Source organism: Salvelinus fontinalis, chromosome 4, assembly GCF_029448725.1.
Source record: "Salvelinus fontinalis isolate EN_2023a chromosome 4, ASM2944872v1, whole genome shotgun sequence".
NCBI classification, from domain to species: Eukaryota; Metazoa; Chordata; class Actinopteri; order Salmoniformes; family Salmonidae; genus Salvelinus; species Salvelinus fontinalis.
The window spans coordinates 69,157,716-69,182,923 of record NC_074668.1 but is presented as its reverse complement, the minus strand read 5'-3'; the positions used below and the strand labels follow the sequence as shown (position 1 = coordinate 69,182,923).

The following is a 25,208-nucleotide window of genomic DNA, read 5'->3' as shown; positions in this document are numbered from 1 at the left end:
CTGTGGAACTTGTTCAGTTTGTCTCAGTTGTTGAATCTGATGTTAATACAAATATTTACATGTTAAGTTGCTGAAAATAAAACGCAGTTGACAGTGAGAGGACACTTCTTTTTTTGCCTAGTTTATAAGTGTTGACATTTCAGTAGTTGGCAGTGGTCTTTTCATCAACGTTGTGTTTTTATGCATTTCTGATACCTTAAGACTTTCTGGTAAATGTTTAAGACCCATTTTCCATTTGTTTATACAGAAATCAAAGCCTTTACTCATGTCAAATTCTTAAAATGGAAAATGGTAAAACAAAAATAAAAGTATCTATACCTTTATTTCCCCCAAAATATAGACTTAGCTTTCATTTGATACCCAATTTAATATGCTCCTATGAACTTCACTTTTGTGCCTATGGGTACTTTGATGGAAATGCCCATCTCTTAAGTGAAGGTTGGTATCTAGCCTCCAAAGAGCGTCCACCCCTGACTGCCTACTCACAGCTTTTGAGGTAAGGCATCCAAATGGAAATCACAGCCTGATCTCTTTTGGTCCAGAAGTGAAAGTATGCAAGAACATTTGAAAAATGTGTTATCAATCTTTTTGGTGTTTGAAGGAACATTACTCTTACCTTGCATTGCTGAATTGACAGGCTCCCAATTTGCAAGGCTAATTTAACTTAATATATCAAACAAATAAAAAACTGCTGTATATCATGTCATATCCCTAAATTGGGAAGAAACAAATGCACTGCGATGATTTGGGCTAAAAGTACTTCTCCATATTTCACAATGAACTTGCGTTACAGATGTGTATTGAGGTACTAGAGCTGAAACAAATCCCAAAATGAGTTCATACCCCACCACCTGACCAAATATCAGGCACACTACATCCTCAATCTTTGTAGAAAAACACTGAACACCTGTGGACAAACATGACCATGTTGTCCACACTCCATTTTTGGACAGGCATCCAAACTTCTATAAATCAAGAGGCAGCTGCTATGCAGCCTTTATGAAAATACCTCACCATTAACTAAAAGCTCACCAAGTCTTAATCAGTCCCTCCAGGATTCCGTGGCTATTTTTGTGTAGCAAAATTAAATGATTCCTTGCATATTATGCAATCACCACACTATTTCCTCATAAAACAGTCAAAGTATCACAATATTATCGAAGTTCAAAGGAGGGCTTTCAATTTCAACCAATCACCACACTTTTTCCGCATAATGTGGTTCCATCATATGGTACCTAAGATCGGCAGGTAGCCTAACGGTTAGAGCGTGGGGCCAGAAACCGAAAGGTCACTGGTTCGAATACCTGAGCTGACAAGGCACTTAACTCTTATTTGCACTAGGGGCCCCATACTACCATAGCTAGCCCTGTAAAACAACACATAAAATAACATGTTTTTTTAAAACTTAACATGCCACATGTCAAACTTTTTCCTGGTCAGTGCATTTTTGTGACAAATTGGTCAAAATCATTGCATTTTGCCATGCAAAACGTCAGAATTGCCACAGCAAAATCAAGCATTTTTGCCCGCAAATATGATAAAAAATCCCAACTAAATCCTGGATGGACTGCTTATTATAGCGTCCAGAGTAAGTACTGTTGATTCTCTCCATTCTGATTGAGATAGAGAGCATCATAAAAGAGAAATTGTTAATGTGGAGATTCAGTTAATGGGGTAGTGTTTTAGGTGAGAGTCCAATGAGAGACTAGCTGGAATCCTGAGGAATGAGAGGAGCTCTAAACATCCAATAAGTGGATCTATAAATCAAACAACACCTCCAGCTTACATATCTGAGTAAACGGCAGGATAGTAAAGCAGAGGAGAGGCCTGGCGGTGTATGCCAGAGACACCAAAGAGAAGCAGCTTAGTCTGACTGGAGCATGGGAGTCAGTCGGACAGGACTCCCATTGTTTACTTGGTCAGCATCTCGCCCACAGCCCCAGCACAACAACCGCAGTTTAGCAGTGACATTTTCAGCAGTGTTCAGTTACGTCACTGCAAACAAAAGCTCTGCAGGTACCTGCCTCATCCTTCACGTCGCACGAGGTGAGGAGGGTGGTCTTAAAACTCAAGCAAAACAAAATGAAGACTGAGTCACAGAGGGAGAATGTGTGATGGTTGTGAGGTGTCCAAGTGTGGTATGCGTTGGGAAGCCAGGGCCTTTAGCAGATCCTTTGATGATGTGCCGCCTGCTTCATTTAATGGGCTTAGAAAGGTCAAATGGTATTGTGGAGAGTTTCCAGCTTTACACCGATGGACTTCACCAACCAACGTCACAAGTGTCCTAGAGAGAAGAACATGGTTCTATTGACACCTTTTTTAGTTAGCTGGTATGCTACAATGTAGCCCTTTCAACCTCAATGAGACTGGTTGAAGTGCACATTGGACTGTATGAAAGCTTCTTCTTTACAGAGTAATAGACATTTCGGAAACAATATGACAGACACACACACCACTTCCTAAGCCTTTATCTACCATCAGTTCTTTCAGTCTTGTTAAGATGGACAGGGGCAGCACAATTTCAGTCTGAAATACTCCAAATTATATTCAACAATTACAGGTACTAAATTATGTTTGTTATCAGACTGTCACATATTTCCATGGAGGAGACAAGACGAATTGCGCCTAGTAATTCAGTGACCCTGACGTTCAGTGTTGAATGCTCTCTGGAATGTGAGTGACCTCTCACCCAGTGTTTTGCCTAGAACTCAGCAACACATAAGTTAATAACCTCTTAGGGCTAAGGGGCAGTGTCAGGAAGTTTGGATGAATGACGTGCCCAAAGTAAACTGCCTGTTACTCAGGCCCAGAAGCTAGGGTATGCATGTAATTGGTAGCATTGGATAGAAAACACTCTGAGGTTTCTAAAACTGTTAAAAATAATGTCTGTGAGTATAACAGAACTGATATGGTAGGAAAAAATCCAAGGAAAATCCATCCGGAAAATGTTTCAAGTCACAGTCCATTTCAATACTTTTCTATGGGATATTCAAAGGAATTCCTCCCAGATTGTTGACATCTAGTGGAAGCCATAGGAACTGCAGTCTTTAGAAAGAGTTTCAGGCTTGTTTTTTGAAAAATTATTGAGTAGTTGTAGTTTTTCCAAGCTGTCATTAGAAATGTAGTCTTGTTGCGCGCGTAAATGAGGTGCAAGCTCTTCGTTATTTATCTTCCCTATCGAACATACTATTCTCCGTCTTAAATGTTATTGTTTATTTAGATATTAGAGTACCTGAGGATTAATTAGAAACTTCGTTTGACTTGTTTGGACGAACTTTACTGATAACTTTTGGATTCGTTTGTATGCATGTTGAACGAGTGAATTACTGAATCAAGCGCGCCAACTAAACACATTTTTGGGATATAAAGGACTTTATCGAACAAAATTACCATTTGTTGTGTAGCTGGGACCCTTGGGATTGCAAATAGAGGAAGATCTTCAAAAGGTAAGTGATTTATTTTAACGCTATTTGTTACTTTTGTGACGCCTGTGCTGGTTTGGAAAAGTATTTTGGTGTGGGGCGCTGTCGTCAGATAATCGCCGGGTATGCTTTTGCCATAAAGCCTTTTTGAAATCTGACAACGCGGTTGTATTAACAAGAAGTTAAGCTTTTAAAATCTAGGACACTTGTATGTTCATGAATGTTTAATATTACAATTGTCATTTGAATTTGGCCCGCTCCAGCTTCACCTGATGTTGTCGATTTTGATCCCGTTAACGGGATCCGTGCGCTAAGAGTCTGTAGAGTTGACATAAGTGAGAAGGAGAGAAACAAATAGAAGGGGAGTTGGGTATATGTTGGGGGTTGTTTAAGAATCAATCAATCAATCAATGACCACATAAATACCTGAAATAACAAACTTGTATCGAATTTAAAATACTATAAGACTGATGTGAAAGGATATGGGCCTGCAATTCACTTTCATCAAAGCATTATACAAAGGGTCCATGTAATGATATTAGCATACGCAACAATTTTGTAATAAACATCAAAGTCATTCTGATCATTTCTCTGTCATTTGTGTGGCACATGTTTCATTTCCTCGTTGTGGACTTGATGGTAGTAAATTCAAATAGAGAGATAAAGGCGCTGGAAGTGTCCGATTCCAATACAAACATAAAACACTCACGATAACCATCACAACACACTGAAATTATTTCAGCACATTGATTCCATTACCCCTGAATCCCAAGGCAAAAATATATAGGGCCGGATGTAGTAAAAGTCAAACGATTTGTGATTAGGCCTTTCCTTTGGCATCATCAGGGAGCAATTCCTTAACCAGACTGATGTTGGAGCAGCCAGAGCAGAATATACACTGCACCTGGCACCTACTACCATAACCTGTTCAAAATGCACTGGCACCTACTACCATAGCCTGTTCAAAATGCACTGGCACCTACTACCATAGCCTGTTCAAAATGCACTGGCACCTACTACCATAGCCTGTTCAAAATGCACTGGCACCTACTACCATAGCCTGTTCAAAATGCACTGGCACCTACTACCATAGCCTGTTCAAAATGCACTGGCACCTACTACCATAGCCTGTTCAAAATGCACTGGCACCTACTACCATAGCCTGTTCAAAATGCACTGGCACCTACTACCATAGCCTGTTCAAAATGCACTGGCACCTACTACCATAGCCTGTTCAAAATGCACTGGCACCTACTACCATAGCCTGTTCAAAATGCACTGGCACCTACTACCATAGCCTGTTCAAAATGCACTGGCACCTACTACCATAGCCTGTTCAAAATGGACTGGCACCTACTACCATAGCCTGTTCAAAATGCACTGGCACCTACTACCATAGCCTGTTCAAAATGCACTGGCACCTACTACCATAGCCTGTTCAAAATGCACTGGCACCTACTACCATAGCCTGTTCAAAATGCACTGGCACCTACTACCATAGCCTGTTCAAAATGCACTGGCACCTACTACCATAGCCTGTTCAAAATGCACTGGCACCTACTACCATAACCTGTTCAAAGGCACTGGCACCTACTACCATAACCTGTTCAAAAGCACTTAAATATTTGTTCTTGCCTATTGACCCTCAAAAGGCACACATACACAATCCATGTCTCAATTGTCTCAAGGCCTAAAAATCATTCTTTAACCCATCTCCTCCCCTTCATCGGCACTGATTGAAGTGGAATTAACAAGTGACATCAATAAAGGATAATAGCTTTCCTGGTCAGTCTGTCATGTTAAGAGCGGGTGTATACAGTACCAGTCAAAAGTTTAGACACCTACTCATTCAAGGGTTTTTCTATATATTTTTTACTGTTTTCTACATTGTAAAATAATAGTGAAGACAACAAAACTATGCAATAACACATATGGAATCATGTAGTAACAAAAAGTGTTTAAAAAATCTAAATATATTTTAATATAACTTTTGACTGGTACTGTATGTGTGACTCACCACCTGGATTAGGTCTTATGTAGCAATTTTAAATTGTGTTTTTTACATTGGATAAAAGTAAAGACTACAAAATGGTAAATCATACACTGCATTGTTGAGGAACAACGGGAAAGTAATTCTGCTTTGAAAGTTGATGATAAATGATAAACTTGTAAAATTACTTTTGAGAAAATGGCTTTTGAATGTTTTGGTAGTGAAGAGCCCTACTTTGTCTACACCCATTCAGCATCATTCACACCCTCTTAAGCAATAGCCCCACTCATCTCGTTTCACCCTCGGAGCGTTCAGAGCGCACACTTGACGCTCTGGCCAATGATTTGTTAACTTATGGATAACATAAAAACAGCCAAACCAGCCCTGCTGACAACAATTTCATTACGCTTTTTTGTGGACGTTTACTGACACCGGCCATATTCAACGCATGTTGTACACTTTAGCTTAAGACATGTAGCTAGCTAGCTAGGTAAACACTTAATCTAGCTAGGTAAACAACATGTAAGATCACACACGTCACGTTAGCTAACGAGGCAGCCAGCTAACGTTAGCTAGTTAAACAACAATAAACTGTGCCAAATCATGTCGTTACTACCCTGCATGAATATGCTAGGAGCTAACCACCCAAGTTCAACGTTAGCTAGCTAACATTAGGCTCTAACTAGCAAAGCAAACAGCTGTGGGATACGAATAATAACTTCAGCTAGGGAGCCAGCCAGCTAACGTTAGATAGCCAGCTAACAGTACACTTTAGCTTGAAAATTGAGGCTATGATTAATAAGTTGGAGCTTTTCTGTCTGCATTAACAAGGACAACACACAGGTCTTTCCATCATTGCATGATTTTTTTGTATGCAAATTAACTCAAGCTTGCGGACAATGTCAACTGCATTATAGCGAAGCACCTGAGTGAGTTGGGTGCGCAATTACGCAGGTACTTTCCCGAAACGGATGACACAACCAACTGGATTCGTTATCCCTTTAATTTTGATGAGGCTCTCTGAACAAGAGAGCCTCATCAAAATTGCAACAAGCGGTTCTGTGAAAATTGAATTTTAAAATCAGAAGCCACTGCCAGATTTCTGGATTGGGCTGCGCTCAGAGTATCCTGCCTTGGCAAATCGAGCTGTTAAGACACATGCCCTTTGCAACCACGTACCTATGTGAGAGTGGATTCTTGGCCTTCACTAGCATGAAAACTAAATACAGGCACAGACTGTGTGGAAAATGATTTAATACCGACTCTCTCCAATACAACATTGCAGAGTTACAGTATGTGTATCCTTTCAAGCACACCGTTCTCATTAACCTGTGGTGAGTTATTCACAATTTCTGAAGAACAAATAAGGTTTTATATGTAAGATGGTTAAATAAAGAGCACAATAATTTATTATGGTATTTTTATTTGTGCCCTTGTCCTATAAGAGCTCTTTGTCACTTCCCACGAGCTGGGTTGTGACAAACTCACACTCATTCTTATGTATCGTATAGTGTGTGTGTGGCAGTCTTACAAAGATGGCAAAAAAACTATATTTGAGAGTGTCGCTGACCCTGGTAATAGAAGGGGTACGCTGCTGGAGGTTGAATGTTTGAAGCGGTATGGGACTATAAAACGTTTGGGAACCACTGTCATAGGTTCTCAATGGATGAATTGCAAGCAAGTGAAATGGAATCAGCCATGACATTCTGAACGCAGTAATCAATGTCAGTGGTGCTGTGGTTGGTCTCTGGTTACGGAGTTGAGGTGTATCCATCCTGAACTTGAGCTGGCCACATGTCTCTCCTGTTTATGGGATACATGTTGTCCTTGTATGTCTGTTGTATCTTAATCCCAAAGTCACAACAAGGACCAGACTTCTGAATCTATGACATTTCACTCCTGATGACTCCACTTAATGTGTACCGTCTGTGCACCTCCCCCTTCCCATCTATTTCTGTGCCTCTATCCATCCTACTGTACATTAGGAACGCCTGCTCTTTCCACAATTGAGACATGGATTGTGTATGTGTGCCATTCAGAGGGTGAATGGGCAAGACAAGATTTAAGTGCCATTGAACAGGGCATGGAAGTAATGCCAGGCGCACCGGTATGACTGTGTTAAGAACTGCAACGCAACAGTTTCCCGTGTGTATATAGAATAGTCCACCACTCAAAGGACATCCAGCCAACTTGACACAACTGTGGGAAGCATTGGAGTCAACATGGAACACGCATCCCTGTGGAACACTTTGGCACCTTGTAGAGTCCATGCCGACGAATTAAGACTGTTCTGAGAGCAAACAGGGGTGCAACTCAATATTATGAAGGTGTTCCCAATGTTTTGTACACTCAGTGTATGTTTGCTGCAGAGACGAGAGAGCATGAGAAAATGAGTTTTGATCAAAATCAGAGAAATAAGTGCGGAAAACATGTCGGCTCACCATTTAAAAAGATTGAGAACAAGTTATAGATTGGAAAATACTAGCGCTAGCTAACGCTACCTACAGTAGCAAAAAAGTCAAATATCGATATATCGGCCCAAAATAATATTGCGATATGTACAGTTGAAGTCGGAAGTTTACATACACTTAGGTTGGAGTCATTAAAACTTGTTTTTCAACCTCTCCACAAATTTCTTGTTAACCAAATATAGTTTTGGTAAGTCAATTAGGACATCTACTTTTGTGCATGACAAGTACTTTTTCCAACAATTGTTTACAGACAGATTATTTCACTGTATCACAATTCCAGTGGGTCAAAAGTTCACATACACTAAGTTGACTGTGCCTTTAAGCCTTTGAACAGCTTGGAAAATTCCAGAAATTGATGTCTTGGCTTTAGAAGCTTCTGAAAGGCTAATTGACATAATTTGAGTCAATTGGAGGTGTACCTGTGGATGTATTTCAAGGCCTACCTTCAAACTCAGTGCCTCTTTGCTTGACATCATGGGGAAATCAAAAGAAATCAGTCAAGACATCAGATTTTTTTTTGTAGACCTCCACAAGTCTGGTTCATCCTTGGGAGCAATTTCCAAACACCAGAAGGTACCACGTTCATCTGTACAAACAATAGTACGCAAGTATAAACACCGTGGGACCACGCAGCCGTCATACCGCTCAGGAAGGAGACACGTTCTGTCTCCTAGAGATGAACGTATTTTGGTGCGAAAAGTGCAAATCACTCCCAGAACAACAGCAAAGGACCTTGTGAAGATGCTGGTAGAAACAGGTACAAAAGTATGTATATCCACAGTAAAAACGAGTCCTATATTGACATAACCTAAAAGGCCGCTCAACAAGGAAGAAGCCACTGCTCCAAAACCGCCGTAAAAAAGCCAGACTACGGTTTGCAACTGCACATGGGGACAAAGATCGTACTTTTTGGAGAAATGTCCTCTGGTCTGATGAAACAAAAATGGAACTGTTTGGCTATAATGACCATCGTTATGTTTGGAGGAAAAAGGGGGAGGATTGCAAGCCGAAGAACACCAAGACTTCAGTCAGGAAGTTAAAGCTTGGTCGCAAATGGGTCTTCCAAATGGACAATGACCGCATGCATACTTCGAAAGTTGTGGCAAAATGGCTTAAGGACAACAAAGTCAAGGTATTGGAGTGGCCATCACAAAGCCAAGACCTCAATCCTATAGAAAAATGTGTGGGCAGAACTGAAAGTGTGTGCGAGCAAGACAGGCCTAGAAACCTGACTCAGTTACACCAACTCTGTCAGGAGGAATGGGACGAAATTCACTGAACTTATTGTGGGAAGCTTATGGAAGGCTACAAAAAAAACGTTTGACCCAAGTTAAACAATTTAAAAAGGCAATGCTACCAAATACTAAATTGAGTGCATGTAAACTTCTGACCCACTGTGAATGTGATGAAAGAAATAAAAGCTGAAATAAATCATTCTCTACTATTATTCAGACATTTAACATTCTTAAACTAAAAAGTATTGATCCTATCTGACCTAAGACAGGGAATTTGTATTAAGATTAAATGTCAGGAATTGTGAAAAACTGAGTTAAATTGTATTTGGCTAAGGTGTATGTAAACTTCCGACTTCATCTGTATCCATTTTCTCCCCCTTCACTAGTCAATGCAACGGTAAAGGTAAGCTCGTGTGTGGAGAGGAATATTGCAACAAGTGGCATGCAGTGAACAGATCTCTGTGTTTGGGACAATAACATCCATTTTGACACACACAGAGACTTCCTGAGTGAAGTTGTCTAACACCACAGGCTCTAGGCCTATGCAGAGCAGGACAGCCTGGCAGATGAGGAGTGGAGCTTGGTGATATATATAGCCTAATCGTCACTTGCCTGAAAAGATTAGAAACACATTTTCAGAGCTTGAGTTGTAAACGCTTTTTCTTGGTGCATTCTTCATCTGTGGTTATTTAGTTTGCTGGGGGCCTGTTTTGACCGCAAAATGCATTTCGTGCTTAGCCCCATCCGTTTTTTTTTTTTCATTCTACAGATGTATTCCAAGCGTTAGTAAATGACTCATTTTCTTTTTTATGGCGTGGAGGAAATCTGCAAATAATAACAATTTACATACCAGCTAAAACTCGAGCCAAATTGCTTGGTGGGGTATGTTAAAACACTATGGTGTATCTTCATTAAAAAGTTCAAAGCTAGAATCCCACTGATTTGGCCTTTGACCAAAGTGTCACACCGCAGTGGGGACACCAGAACTGGCCGCCTTATAGGCTACGTGCTGCCTCACTTGTCTGTACTTTCTCCATTTGCAAAAAATAAATACATGAACAACATATGAATGCGTTTGGTTTCATCCAATTCTCTAATTGTCTTAAACATATCATTTTAGAGGAAGCGCACAATTTAGAAACCATGAAGTGTATTAGTCCAAATGTGGCTGTTATAAATGTTCATGTTTACTCAGCTTTTGGTTGCTTACTGTAATGCAATCTAATGTGCCACATATGGGCCAGTGAATCTTCTCTCCAGTCTCAGACACATTGACTGAAGCTGCTCTTGGGGGTCTTCCACACGCACAATGCCTCCTAAATGCCACATCACCACAAATCAACATGGAAGTATTAAAGGGGGGGGGGGGGGGGGGGGGGAATACGATAAACAAAACACACACGGACCATATATTGGAACCCAAGCACACATGGGTGTCCAAAGACATCTGAAGACATGAGTGATGTTTGGCTGAACTAGTGGTACTGCTTCTATATTTAACTACCACCCTACAGGGGATGGATGTTTGGAGGATGATGCTGTGAGGATGCGCTCATAGCTCATTGATCCCTAGGAGATGGAGTGTGAAGATGGCTCTGCAGTGTGATACATTAGTGCTATAACTCACAGAGCAGCACAGCCATGATGGCCACCACCAGAGCAGGCCCAGTGACTCACACAGGAAGAGACCACAATACCCCACAGCACAACATCCTCAAAATAAGTATATTTGTTCTTCACTAAGAGCTTGTGTCTCCTTTGTAAAATCCCATAAACACCCATGCATAAACAAGGTTCCTGGAATGTTCACCTAAAACCATTGACACTGGCCAGAGACCTTCAGACTTCAGCTGCAGCTCTGGCATCTACATTGCATTCATGTAGATTTGTCATTCATTAAATGCACTTTTTTTTCTTTTTAAGTTCCCGAAGTCATTCTGATTCCCATGTAAAATAGCCATTTGAGTGACTAAAATATCACAGCTCTTTGAAATGCGTACATATTAAGCCCAATTCCATCTTTTCTGCTGTTTAATGTTTCAACTAATTAATCTGGTTGTTATATACATACATTTTGTTATTCTAAGCCGATCAGATGTTTAATGAAAACTTATGGCTTGGGGGCAGTATTTCGACATCTGGATGAGAAGCATGCCCAAAGTAAACTGCCTGTTACTCAGGCCCAGAAGCTAGGATATGCATATAATTGGTATATTTGGATAGAAAACTCTAAAGTTTCCAAAACTGTTAAAATAATGTCTGAGTATAACAGAACTGATATGGCAGGCGAAAACCTGAGAAATCAATCCAGGAAGTGGTATTTTTTTGATGTGGGTAGTTTTCAATTGAATGCCTATTAAGTATCTAATGGGTTAGGTTGCAGTTCCTATGGCTTCTACCAGATGTCAAACTTTAGACATTGTTTCAGGCTTGTTTTCTGAAATATGAAGAAGAATGAGACCTTTCTGTCTGTGGACTGTAGAATCATGCAGCACTGGTTTGCGCGCATGACCGAGTGCACGCCCTTTGTTGTTTTTCCTTTCTATTGAATACGCTATTGTCCGGTTGAAATATTATCGATTATTTAGACAATTGACAACCTGAGGATTAATTATAAACATCGTTTGACATGTTTCGACGGACTTTACCGGTACTATTAGGATGTAATCGTATGCATGTTTTGACCGCCTTTGAGCCAGTGGATTACTGAACAAAACACGCCAACAAAAGATTTTTGGGGATATAAAGAGGGACTTTATCAAACATTTATTGTGTATCTGGGACTCTTGTGACTGCAACCAGATGAAGATCTTCAAAGGTAAGTGATTAATTTTATCACTATTTCTGACTTTCGTGACTCCTCTATTTGGTTGGAAAATGTTTGTATGCTTTGTAAGCGGGGCGCTGTCCTCAGATAATCGCATGGTATGCTTTCGCCGTAAAGAGTTTTTGAAATCTGACAAAGCAGCTGGATTAACAAGAAGTTTCATCTGTAAGCCGATGTATAACACTTGTATTTTTATGAATGTTTATTATGACTATTTCTGTATTTTGAATATGGCGCTCTGCAATTTCACAGGATGTTGTCGAGGTGGGTTGCTAGCGGAACGCCTGCGCCAGAAAGGTTACGTTACACATAATTGTCTAAGTTCAACCTAGTGGCCAAAATCAAAGTTCAGATAAATAAATTGTTCTGATCTTTTTAGTACCTTTTGAGATAAGTCAGCATACTTTATTTACAACTGAGATGTGACAAATACACATTTACTTGAATGCACCAAAAACAACAACAGGTATTTGACCTTACAGTGAAATGCTTACTTAAAAGCATTTAACCAACAATGCAGTTTTAAGAAAACACCTAGAAAAAGTAAGAGAACAATAACAAATAATTACAAGAGCAGCAGTAAATAACAATAGCGGGGCTATATACAGGGGGTACCGGTACAGAGTCAATGTGCGGGGGCACCGGTGTCGAGGTAATATGTACATGTACGTAGAGTTATTAAAGTGACCACGCATAAATAATAGAGTAGCAGAGCGTAAAAGGGGGGGGGTTGCAAATAGTCTGGGTAGTCATTTGATTAGATATTCAGGAGTCTTATGGCTTGGGGGTAGAAGCTGTTTAGAAGGCACTGGACCTAGACTTGGCACTCCGGTACAGCTTGCCGTGCGGTAACAGAGAACAGTCTATGACTGGGGTTGCTGGAGTCTAACAATTTTTAGGGCCTTCCTCTGACACCGCCTGGTATAGAGGTCTTGGATGGCAGGAAGCTTGGCCCTAGTGATGTACTGGGCCGTACGCACTACCCTCTGTAGTGCCTTGCGGTCAGAGGCCGAGCAGTTGCCATACCAGGCAGTGATGCAAACCGTCCGGATGCTCTCGATGGTGCAGCTGTTAAAGCTTTTGAAGATCCGAAGACCCATGCCAAATCTTTTCAGTCTCCTGGAGGGGGAATAGGTTTTGCCGTGCCCTCTTCACAACTGTCTTGGTGTGCTTGGACCATGTTAGTTTGTTGGTGATGTGGACACCAAGCAACTTGAAGCTCTCAACCTGCTCCACTATAGCCTTGTCAATGAGAATGTGGTCATGCTTGGTCCTCCTTTTCCTGTAGTCCACAATCATCTCCTTTGTCTTGATCAAATTGAGGGAGAGGTTGTTGTCCTTGCACTACATGGTCAGGTCTCTGACTTCCTCCTCATCGTTGTCGGTGATCAGGCCTACCACTGCTGGGTCATCAGCAACCTTAAGTGATGGTGTTTGTGTCGTGCAGTCATGAGTGAACAGGGAGTAAAGGGGACTGAGCACACACCCCTGAGGGGCCCCTTTGTTGAGGATCAGCGTGGCGGTTGTGTTTTATCTACCCTTACCACCTGGGGGCGGCTCGTCAGGAAGTCCAGGATCCAGTTGCAGAGGGAGGTGTTTAATCCCAGGGTCCCTAGCTTAATTATGAGCTTTGAAGGAACTACGGTGTTGAACGCTGAGCTGTAGTCAATGAATAGCATTCTCACATAGACGTTCCTCTTGTCCAGGTGTGAAAGGGCAGTGTGGAGTGCAATAGAGATTGCATCATCTGTGGATCTGTTGGGGCGGTATGCAAATTGGAGTGGGTGTAGGGTTCTCTGGGATAATGGTGTTTATGTGAGCCATTACCAGCCTTTCAAAGCATGTCATGGCTACAGACATGAGTGCTACGGGTCGGTAGTCATTTAGGCAGGTTACCTTTGTGTTCTTGGGCACAGGGACTATGGTGGTCTGCTTGAAACATCTTGGTATTACAGACTCAGACTTGTGAAAAGGCAGTGCTAATATATGCACATGATAGCATATTTCATGAGCATTCCTTGATATGGGTTTTTCATCCTAGCAGTCATACCTGCATGTCACATTCTCACAGTAGCAGCATACCGTGGCGAACTACAATTAAGTAATAATGCCAGAAAAGCTAGTGTTTGGAGGATATACTGTCACGGGTGTTAGGCCCAAGACGAAGACGAGTGCTGACAAACCGTGCCAATATATACTCCAAACAACGGCTTCGAGGGCAATATCACTTTTATACAACAGATTATAAACATATTCAAATAACGATTGACATATTTTCATTAAAAACAAAATTTATGAATTTTTCATACTACCACAAGATATAGTCCTGTCACAAATCTAGGGTTGCTACCCAAGCCGGCTGGTTGTTCATTCTATCGGTTCGGGTGCCAGAGACACGACCCAGTCATTCAGTCTTTATGTTCAGTATCTATGGATGAGATCTAGTTGTTTGTTCTAAAATGTTCCATTGCCATACTGGCTGGCAACATTCTTATCCCTTGCTTGCTAGCTAGCCAACTATGGCTAACTTGGTGATGGTCAAAAAGTCAGAATAACAGCAATGTAGCTGCATTTGCTTAAGCAGTTTTTTCTAGTAACATTATTTGGATACCTCCTTAAGAGCTAATGAAGCGTGATTTTTGTCTTGCATAGAAAATGTACCTAATCGTCTGTTGTTCGGAGGAGCTAGCCAACAACACAGCTAAAACAATCACTTCAAACTGAAGCTGGAAAGACTGCAAACTAGCTACACCTTTTACCTTATTTCAATTGACATTTCTTTGCATATATCCATAAAAATGATACCAGCTGATTCATGATTTAGACTGGATGAGAAACGCTGCCTGCCTATCTGTCTCGTCCCAACTCCTTCACTACTATGGGACAGCCGGAGGTCAAATTTGAATATTGAAACCCAGTTGAAAATGTCGGAGAGACAGCAAGGTTTATACAGATCTCCGCTGTTGAAAACAAATTGTTAGTCTAAAAGAAATGTTAGATAATGTCTAGAGGCTTTTATAGTGGAGATCAAGTTTATAAATTGCTTGGCTGGGCTGATGAGATAGTGGATTGCGCAGTCAGATGAAACAGAGTAAATAGGCATTTTAACGTAATAGATATAGCCGGTGGTAACTTGTGGAATAGACACCGGCTGCAATGCGGTTTTAGCCAATCAGCATTCAGGATTAGACCCACCCGTTGTATAACAAGATAATTGATTTCAGGTATCACAGCTACAAGCAGGCTGCCATGTGCCTTTACTGAGGAGAGGCTTGCGTCTGGCCACTCTACCATAAAGGCCTGATTGGTGGAGTGCTGCAGAGATGGTTGTTCTTCTGGAAGGTTCTCCCATCTCCACAGAGGAACTCTGGAGCTCTGTCAGAGTGACCATCGGGTTCTTGGTCACTTCCTTGACCAAGGCCCTTCTCCCCCGATTGCTCAGTTTGGCCGGGCGGCCAGCTCTAGGAAGAGTCTTGGTAGTTCCAAACTTCTTCCATTTAAGAATGATAGAGGCCACTGGGTTCTTGTGGACCTTCAAAGCTGCAGAAATGTTTTAGTACCCTTCCCCAGATCAGTGCCTTGGCACAATCCTGTCTGAGCTGGTTTTTGCCCTGATATACACTGTCAACTGTGGGACCTTATTTAAATTTGAAAAAAAAAGATGTAGGCAGTATATTGCTGCATCCATACAGGTCTCTGTTTTTCCTTGAAAAGGAACATCGAACCATTAACGGAAATCACTGAGGTTTACAAATATTTCCCATTCCCACTGAAAGAAAATAGGCTCCTCTCTCAATCCAATCTGGCTTCCACAACATTGACATAGATTATGCAACAAACAGGTAGGCTGCTCACGGGCTCCTCCACCTGCCGGTCTGGTTCGTTACAGTCCAGTCTGGTCTATTTCACTGGACCTCTTGAAAGGCCTGGATGAAACTGACTGACTGTGCTATCAAACTCAGACGGCTGTTGTGATGCATGATTACTCTGAAATGCAAAGCGCTTCTCTAGACAAGACAGTTGGTACCGGAGAAAGCTTCAGCTTAGCACAGAGAGACTAGTGAGCATCTTAGTAATGCTACCAAATCTCCCTAGTTCACTTTCACCTAAGCCAGGAGGAATGTGCCTGGGCTTACCAAGAAACCACCTGACTGCATAAAAAATGGACAGGATTGTAACGTCTACTTTAATGTCAAGAGAAAAACAAGAATGACTTGTATGCATACAGAGTGAGGTCTATTTATTCTGACTAGTATGTCAATGCTACATGAGGTTTGCATGACTAGGCCGAGCCTAAATCAAACAAAGTTTCAATTTCTGAAGTAAGAAAAAAGAAAATCCTTTGACAAAAGGCTAATTCCATCATCCTGTTTTTCTACTCAAACCAAATAGGGACTAGGTATACCCCAGCCAAGCTAACAGCTAACAGGAAACCTCATTCACCAGGGCAAATCAAAGTGTGGAGTCACTCAGCACTGAGGTGAGCAGGGCTTGACATTAAGACCTTGTCCTGGCAAAGTAAAACAATTGTGGGACAACCAGAAAGTAGATTTCAGTTGTCCGAATGGATAAGTAAAAATCACTGTATCGAACAAGTACTCTGATCAGAACTGGAACAGGCAGCACACAGCAGGACAGTGCATGGTAGACATTGAGTAAATTGCCTATATTCCTATAGCCTATTTAAATAAATGTTATATTTACACAAAGCAAGAGAACAACGTAGACAGAGCTAGTCTCACCAAAGCAGGAAATGTTTGTCAGAAATGTCAGAAAATGTTTTTTCCTCTCTCTTGAATGTCAGATGATCTAGGCCAGGTATTCCCAAACTGGGGTACCTGCAGGGGTACGCGCAATGCGGTCTGGGGTAGGACAAATAAAAACGTGATTCATTTTTTTATATATATATCTTTTATTTTATTTTTTTAAGTGTCATTTTCAACCAGTCCATTTAGATTTTACAATGGGGCTATACATTTTTCCCCCCTGCCTGATTAGCCTCGTTTCACAGCCAAAAATAAAATTAAACCATCTAGTGTTGACAACAATGTCAAATAAAAGTAGCCTAGTCAAATAATTAATATCCAATCACATTAAAAGTTACTCTTGCGGGAATTCCACTAACGGTCCGTATGTAGCCAAACGTAGCTGCTGCTCATTCTGTTTGCTCTAAAATAGATTAAATTGTTAAATAAATTAAGGCCTGCATCCATAGACACATACCAGCTGTACTACACATACCAGCAGTACTACAACTGCACCTGTCGACAACACAAGTTGTTCTGCTTCCACGAGCACATCCAATGCTAGCATCAAGAATTCTACATTTGTTGTTAGCCCAGCTAGCATGGAAACTGACAGTTGTGAATCTGATGCAGCCGAAGAGCTACTGCCCCCTTACCCGGGAAAGCACGAACAGACAGGGATGTTGGACCATCAAAGAGGCGCAAATATGATGAGACCTATATTGATTTATGGTTCACTTATATTAGGAGTAGCGCCTTTCCTCAGCCACAGTGTGTTATATGTGTAAAATTATCTCACAACTGGATGAAACCTTCACTCTTGCATAGACATTTAGAAACAAAACATACCAACTTCAAAAATAAACCACAGGAGTTTGAGCGAAAAACTAAGACAAGTTTCGAGTAGTAGGACATGTATAAAAGCAACAGATACCATTAATAAGAAGGGGCTAGAAGCGTCTTATATGGTGAGCTACCGAGTGGCTAGGACAGGCAAGCACCATACTATTGCGGAGGACTTAATTCTTCCTGCTGCCGCGGATATGGCTGAGACAATGCTGGGGGAAAACACCAAAAAAACTACACAGACAATGCCTTCATCAAACACCGTTTCATGACGCAACAGTGACATGGCAGGAGATGTTTTCAAATAATTACTGCATGTGTTACAGCTGGATGAGTCAACAGACGTGGTGGGCCTGGCACAGCTTCTGGTATATGTCCGTAACGTTTATGGGGGTCAATTAACTTCTTACTAGAGGTCGACCGATTTTATGATTTTTCTACGCTGATACCGATTATTGGAGGACCAAAAAAAGCAATACTGAACACTTATTTTAACTTAAAATAATACATCAATAAAATCAATTTAGCCTCAAATAAATTATGAAACATGTTCAATTTGGTTTAAATAATGCAAAAACAAAGTGTTGGAGAATAAAGTAAAAGTGCAATATGTGTCATGTAAGAAAGCTAACGTTTAAAAATATGAAAGCTGTTGGTTCCTTTTAACATGAGTCTTCAATATTCCCAAGTAAGAAGTTTTAAGTTGTAGTTATTATAGGACTATTTCTCTCTATACCATTTGTATTTCATTAACCTTTGACTATTGGATGTTCTTATAGGTACTTTAGTATTGCCAGTGTAACAGTATAGCTTCCATCCCTCTCCTCGCTCCTACCTGGGCTCGAACCAGGAACACAACGACAACAGCCACCCCCGAAAAAGCGTTACCCTACTCCAAGTAGGGAGAGGGATGGAAGACACATGCACATTTGTGGCCTGCTGGAGGTCATTTTGCAGGGCCCTGGCAGTGCTCCTCCTTGCACAAAGGCGGAGGTAGCGGTCCTGCTGCTGGGTTGTTGCCCTCCTACGGCCTCCTCCACGTCTCCTGATGTACTGGCCTGTCACCTGGTAGCGCCTCCATGCTCTGGACACTACGCTGACAGACACAGCAAACATTCTTGCCACAGCTCACATTGATGTGCCATCCTGGATGAGCTGCACTACCTGAGCCACTTGTGTGGGTTGTAGACTCCGTCTCATGCTACCACTAGAGTGAAAGCACCGCCAGCATTCAAAAGTGACCAAAACATCAGCCAGGAAGCATAGGAACTGAGAAGTGGTCTGTGGTCACCACCTGCAGAACCACTCCTTTATTGGGGGTGTCTTGCTAATTGCCTATAATTTCCATCTGTTGTCTATTCCATTTGCACAACAGCATGTGACATTTATTGTCAATCAGTGTTGCTTCCTAAGTGGACAGTTTGATTTCACAGAAGTGTGATTGACTTGGAGTTACATTGTGTTGTTTAAGTGTTCCCTTTATTTTTTTGAGCAGTGTATATACATTTACATTTAAGTCATTTAGCAGACGCTCTTATCCAGAGCGACTTACAAGTACATACATTCATACTTTTTTTGTACTGGTCCCCCGTGGGAATCGAACCCACAACCCTGGCGTTGCAAGCGCCATGCTCTACCAACTGAGCCACATGGGACCCATATATATATATATATATTATTATTATTATTTATATTTTTTTAATCGCTCAGCACTACTCGTCCCAAACTGAGGGCTATGCCAAAAATGTGGACATTGAGTAACATAACCCACAAACTGAAAGCATTGAGTGCTAAATGTAACAAAATCCAGTGGGCTGTTGAGGAGAGAAAATGAAATTGAACTAGAACATACTGTATAACAGAGGAAAAATAAATGTCCATGTGTATCCATTTGGCATTAAAAAAGGCAGAGTAGTTTAGCCTCCATGAGGGGAGAAGTGCATATGTGAACGTAAACAAATGTTCAAAATGATGCAGCGATCGCATCTTTAAGAAATTTTGCTGATTTTGCTTGTTCTAACTAAATGCTTAAGTATTTCCTGGAATCTGTCAAAATTATCGGGTAATTAGGGTCTTCGCGGGACAGTGGCATTCAAGAGGCGCCTCGCTCTCCTCACTGTTGACTGTGGGCCAAAAGCATCCTAATTTAAATCATTTAGTATGTCCAAGTAAACAAACAAATAAACCGACACACAGGCGGGCAGGCCCCATTGGCCATGCGCTGTCAGGAGAAAGAACACTGTTGAACTGTGGGAGGCTGCCTGGGCCAGTGAGTTTACTGCTGCCCTGGATATTGATTTCCAGATCTCTCCAGACCCAGATAAGCAAATATTTGGTCACAATGAGTGCAATGATTTGTGCATGATGGTAACAGGCCCCATGTCTCGAGTCAAGGACCCCCCTAAGTCACCCTCGGAGAAGAGGGGGCTGGAGAAAGATAATGAGAGTGACCAAAGGGAGAGCGAGAGATGCAACTCCCTAATGCAACCAAAAAAGGAAGATTGGGACACCCAGCAGAGAGAGCGATAACAGGCTGGACATAGCTGAGGATTCTGGGAGGTGGGTAAGAATGTCCCAATTAGTGGAAGCTGAAAGTGTTGAAACAAACTCTTGAATAAACAATCATTATGCATTTGTTGATACAGGAAATGCCAATATTTGCTCTGCACCCTCCAGAAGAATATGCGTCCTGGGAACATGTCTCAACTGTTGCTCCACTCCTGGGGTTCTTGTCAGTACGATATGGCAAAATAACATTTTACAGTGCACTTCACAGGATTTCAACAACAAAAAAATTGGTCAAAACTGTTCCGGCAAGTCGGCACCGTGAGAAGATTAACCAGGGGAACACTGCACAACCTGTACAAATGACACATTAATCTCCAGAAAGTTCCAGAAGAGCTACTAGAGAGGGCTCCCTGAGTGAACAGAGCACTCCAACAGCATGATTGGTTGGAGCACCGTAGCTTAACAAGCCCATTTTCCGTCTGCAGACAAAATAACCACTAAAATGGTGCTTACAGTCACAACAGGAAATTATGCAAACCTCTACATTTTTGTTCTGTCAGGCAGAGCCCCATGTGTCCTTTAGGTCAACTCAAGTTCTGCGATGAGAAACCAGAGCTATCTTCAATCTTTGCTTGCAGTATTAAAGTCGCACCCATCAAACATGCAGACTGAGGTAGAGAGGTTAAGGGGAAGTAAGCAACTCACTACCACAGCTATCACACAGGGTGCATGAATAAGTCAGTTTCAGTTAAATGTTATGTACTCACCATCTCCACCCCCTGGGGAAACACTGTGCCCTCCCAGTCCTTTTTGGGGAAGCGCTGGATGATCTTCCCACATCCTTCTCCTGCACCTGGAAACGAAACCAAACAATGGCAATCAATGGCAGGGAAACCTGGCATGGCAGGGAAACCTGGCATGGCACGGATCTGATGTCAAAGTGTCCTCCACCTGAGGAGTAGCCTGAATAATATCTACAATATTATGGAATTCATAACAGAGCTCTAGGGCCTATACCACCAACAGGAAGAGGGAAGAGATAAGCTCCTCTAGTTAACAGACAGATGCATTGTGTACGGTGAATTATGCATGGGTCAAGATAATGTTCTGTGGAATGGACGCTTTACACAATAAAGGTCAGCTTTTCACATTGTTAAAAGGACATACTGGTTGTGAATGGCCCTAATAAAACAATTTTTCCAAACAGTAGAGGTGAAGGGGGCATTCGAGGACGCACAAATCATTTTGATGTTTGATCACATTTCCAGACTTCCTAATTGGCACAAATCGGTTTGGTGCATTCTTTCAGGTCCTGTGATGATTCTCCTTACATTTTCCATCTTTCTCTTCATTCTGTAGGAACACTTCAACCACAAGAGGAAAGCACAGAGGAGTAGCACTACAGGGTCATAACGGCAGAACATTCATCCTATGCTTCTCCAGTGGTAATGTATGAGGGATTGTGTTGTTCCTGAGTGCTAACAAATAACCCAAGATTGCCATGTTAAAGAGATACTTCTGGATTTTGGCAATAATGCCCTTTATCTACGTCCTCAGAGTCAGATGAACTCATGGATACCATTTTAATATGTCTCTGTGTCCAGTATGAATGAAGTTAGAGGTAGTTTTGCGAGCCAATGCTAACTAGTGTTAGCGCAATGACTGGAAGTCTATGGGTATCTGCTAGCATGCACATAGACACAAAAATTGGTATCCACGAGTTGGTATCTGACTCTGGGTGAGTAGATAAAGGGCCTCATTGTGAAAATCCCACAGTATAACTTCAAATGTAAATGGTGAAGCAATCCTACAAGCCAATTGCCAACCCACACTAAGGGGAAGACAAAACAGATATGTTTACAAACTTAGCCTATTATTTGCATCTGCACTAGCAGACGCCGCAATAAATAAATAGGCCCATTTCCAAATAAGTGAGCATGGAGCCAAAGCCCTAATGTAGCCAAGTCGCCATTGAAAAGAAAAAACTTGAAAGCATCCAGAACCAATGTGCAGGGAGTGTAAATGAGTTAATTGACAGGGAAATTGAATTCAAATGTGACACTGCCATCGACGTGAGAAACAAACACGCAGAGGTTAAAATAATGAAGGTGAAATGCATCAACAGATCTGGAATCAGTCACGGCCAATAAATCATTTACAGGGTTGGATTAAATCAAGATGTTTCACCGAGAAAGTGGCCAAAGATTAAGTGCGAGAAACTGAACCCGGACAGCTAACACAGCAAATTACAGAAGTGGGAAGGCCATCCATTTGGGAGTGATCCACTCTGACAGCATGATTCAAGGAGAGGAGGATGAGGAATAAAAGGAAAAAGGGAGAGAGAACCCTCCTCAACCCCAGCATCTGTCAGGTAGATCACCAATCAGACAGCTCATGGAAATATCTGCAAACAAGAGGTCAGATCAATAGATTGTGGTGGCAGAGAGGGATGCAGTACACGGCTGATCTGCTGAACACTGTCATCTCTTTATTATCAGTTCGGTATTCAATGCACGGTTGAACAGACAATGCCACAGCATGGACTGCATAGATTCAAAGTGTTGTCTGGTCTATTTTAAGAGCCTACTTGTCATGAAAAAGAACACAGGGTCACTGTCACATAATGGCAGACTTACAATTGTCATAGGGAGTTTTGAAAAATTTGATGTAATTACTTGTCATCAAAATGTAATGAGTTACAACAAACTGCAACCTATTTAAGGTGGCGATTGAAGAGGATTTGAAAGAACAATCTGGAAAGCTAAGAAATGGAAAAATAATCGAAGAAACTTAAAAGATGCCAAGACCATCTAAAAATGCTTTCCTTTCCAACGTGCCGTTTGACACAATGACTTCATTTACATTTAGTTTAAGCTCTGTCACACATACATTTAGCACATAGGTTTCTTCTCAACAGAGATGGAAGGAAAACTATCAAGAATGACAAGAGGATGATTGCTGCGCGAAGCCTATTGCGCTGGATTTTGATTGGTAGATAGGCTGAATGGACCTATTTAATCTAAGTCTTCAGTCTATTAATACAGACTATATGGGGCAATATATACTAAACACAAATATAAACGCAATATGCTAAAAGTTTTGGCTTACAGTGCATAAAGAAATCAGTCAACTGAAATAAAGAAATTAAGCCCTAATCTATGGATTTCACATGACTGGGCAGGGGTGTAGCCATGGGTGGGCATAGGCCCACCCACTTGGGAGCCAGGCCCAGCCAATCAGAATTAGTTTTTTCCAACAAAACTGCATTATGAGAGAGAAATACTCCTCAGTTTCATCATCTGTCTGGGTGGCTGGTCTCAGACAATCCTGCAGGTGAAGAAGCCGGATGTGGCGGTCCAGGGTTGGCGTGGTTACACATGCTCTGTAGTTATGGGGCCGGTTGGACGTACTGCCAAATTCTCTTAAAACGACGTTGGAGGCAGTTTATGGTGGCAACATTATCATTCAATTCTCTGGCAACAGCTCTGGTGGTCATTACTGAAGTCAGCATGCCAATTGCATGCTTCCTCAAAACTTGTGACATCTCATTGTGTTGTGTGATAACACTGCACATTTTAGAATGGCCTTTTATTGTCCCCAGCACAAGATGCACCGGTGTAATGATCATACTGTTTAAACAGTTCTTGATATGCCACACCTGTCAGGTGGATAGATTATCTTGGCAAAGGAGAAATGCTCACTAACAGGGATTAAAAGTTCAGACCCCTTGACTTTTTCCACATTTTGTTACGTTACAGCCTTATTCTAAAATTGATTAAATAAAACAATTCTCTGCAATCTACATAATCTTTGCAAATTTATTAAAAACAAAAAAACAGAAATACCTTATTTACTTAAGATTCCGACACACTCAAAATTGAACTCAGGTGCATCCTGTTTCCATTGATCATCCTTGAGATGTTTCTACAACTAGATTGGAGTCTACCTGGGTAAATTCAATTGATTGGACATTATTGGAAAAGCACACACACCTGTCTATATAAAAGGTCACACAGTTGACAGTGCATGTCAGAGCAAAAACCAAGCCATGAGATGGAAGGAATTGTCCGTAGAGCTCCGAGACAGGATTATGTCCAAGCACAGATCTGGGAAAGGGTACCAAAAACCATTCCAGTTTTTGCTTTGTAATTATTGGGTAGTGTGTAGATTGATCAGGAACATTTTAGAATAAGGCTGTAATCTAACAATATGTGGAAAAGGTCAAGGGGTCTGAATGCTTTCCAAAGTCACTGTAAAATACATTTGTGCTCAACATTTGAGAGAAATAAGCTTTTTGTGTGTATGGAGAATTTCTGAGATCTTTTATTTCAGCTCATTTTACATGTTGCGTTTATATTTTTTGTTCAGTATAGTTCAACATCTCAATGATGTTCAGTACACCACTTTGCACTTCCCTTCAGCTAAATCCTTCTTCCTTGTGTCTCCTGATTCTGCCTCTTCGACCCTACTCTCTTCCCTTTCAGCATCCTATGACTCGCACTGTCTTGTTTCTTTCCCGGCCGGCTCCGCCATCCCCTCCTGCTCCGTGGCTGAGTGACTCATTGCGAGCTTACGGAACAGGAATCCTGGCAGCTGAGCGAAAACAGAGGAAAACTAAACTTGCGGAGAACCTATCATGCTTTCACCTACTCCTCTCTACCTCTGCACCTGCTGCTAAAGCCACTTTCTACCACTAAATGTCAAGCTTCTGCCTCTAACACAAGGAAACTCTTTTCCCACCTTCTCCTCCCTCAAATCCTCCATCCCTCAACCCCTTTCAATGAGTAGCGGATGTTGTCAACCTTTTTAACCACTCAGCCTATTGAGTCCACTGGTCTCACTCACACAGAACTACCCAACGCCTTGACCTCTTTCTCCCCTCTCGCCAGATGCCATCCTGCGACTAGTGAGGTCTGGCCGCCCGACAACTTGCCCGCTCGACCCCATCCCCTCCATCCTTTTCCAGACCATCTCTGGAGACCTCCCATTCCTCACTTCCCTGACCACTGGCTGCGTCCCCTCTGACTTCAAAATGGCCCGAGTTGCTCCCCTCCTCAAAAAACCAACACTCGACTCATCTGACGTCAAACTATAGACCTGTATCCCTTCTTTATCTTTCCAAACACTTGACCGTGCTGTTTCTGACCAACTTTCTTATGTCGAA

The 25,208-nt window shown here is 41.7% G+C and overlaps 1 protein-coding gene and 1 non-coding gene across 4 annotated transcripts in view; both read right to left on the bottom strand.

The window, feature by feature from the left end:
* Positions 1 to 25,208, bottom strand: part of LOC129852702 (myotubularin-related protein 13-like) — a 153,738-nt gene that overhangs the window by 97,885 nt on the left and 30,645 nt on the right. For all 3 annotated transcript variants that reach the window (XM_055918293.1, XM_055918294.1, XM_055918296.1), the window contains exon 2: positions 20,812 to 20,897. In XM_055918293.1, coding sequence (XP_055774268.1) covers positions 20,812 to 20,897 — 86 coding nt within the window. The remainder of the gene's footprint in view (positions 1 to 20,811; positions 20,898 to 25,208) is intronic.
* trnaa-ugc (transfer RNA alanine (anticodon UGC)) lies at positions 19,118 to 19,193 on the bottom strand. Its single transcript has one exon. It is a non-coding gene; the product is annotated as a tRNA-Ala (tRNA).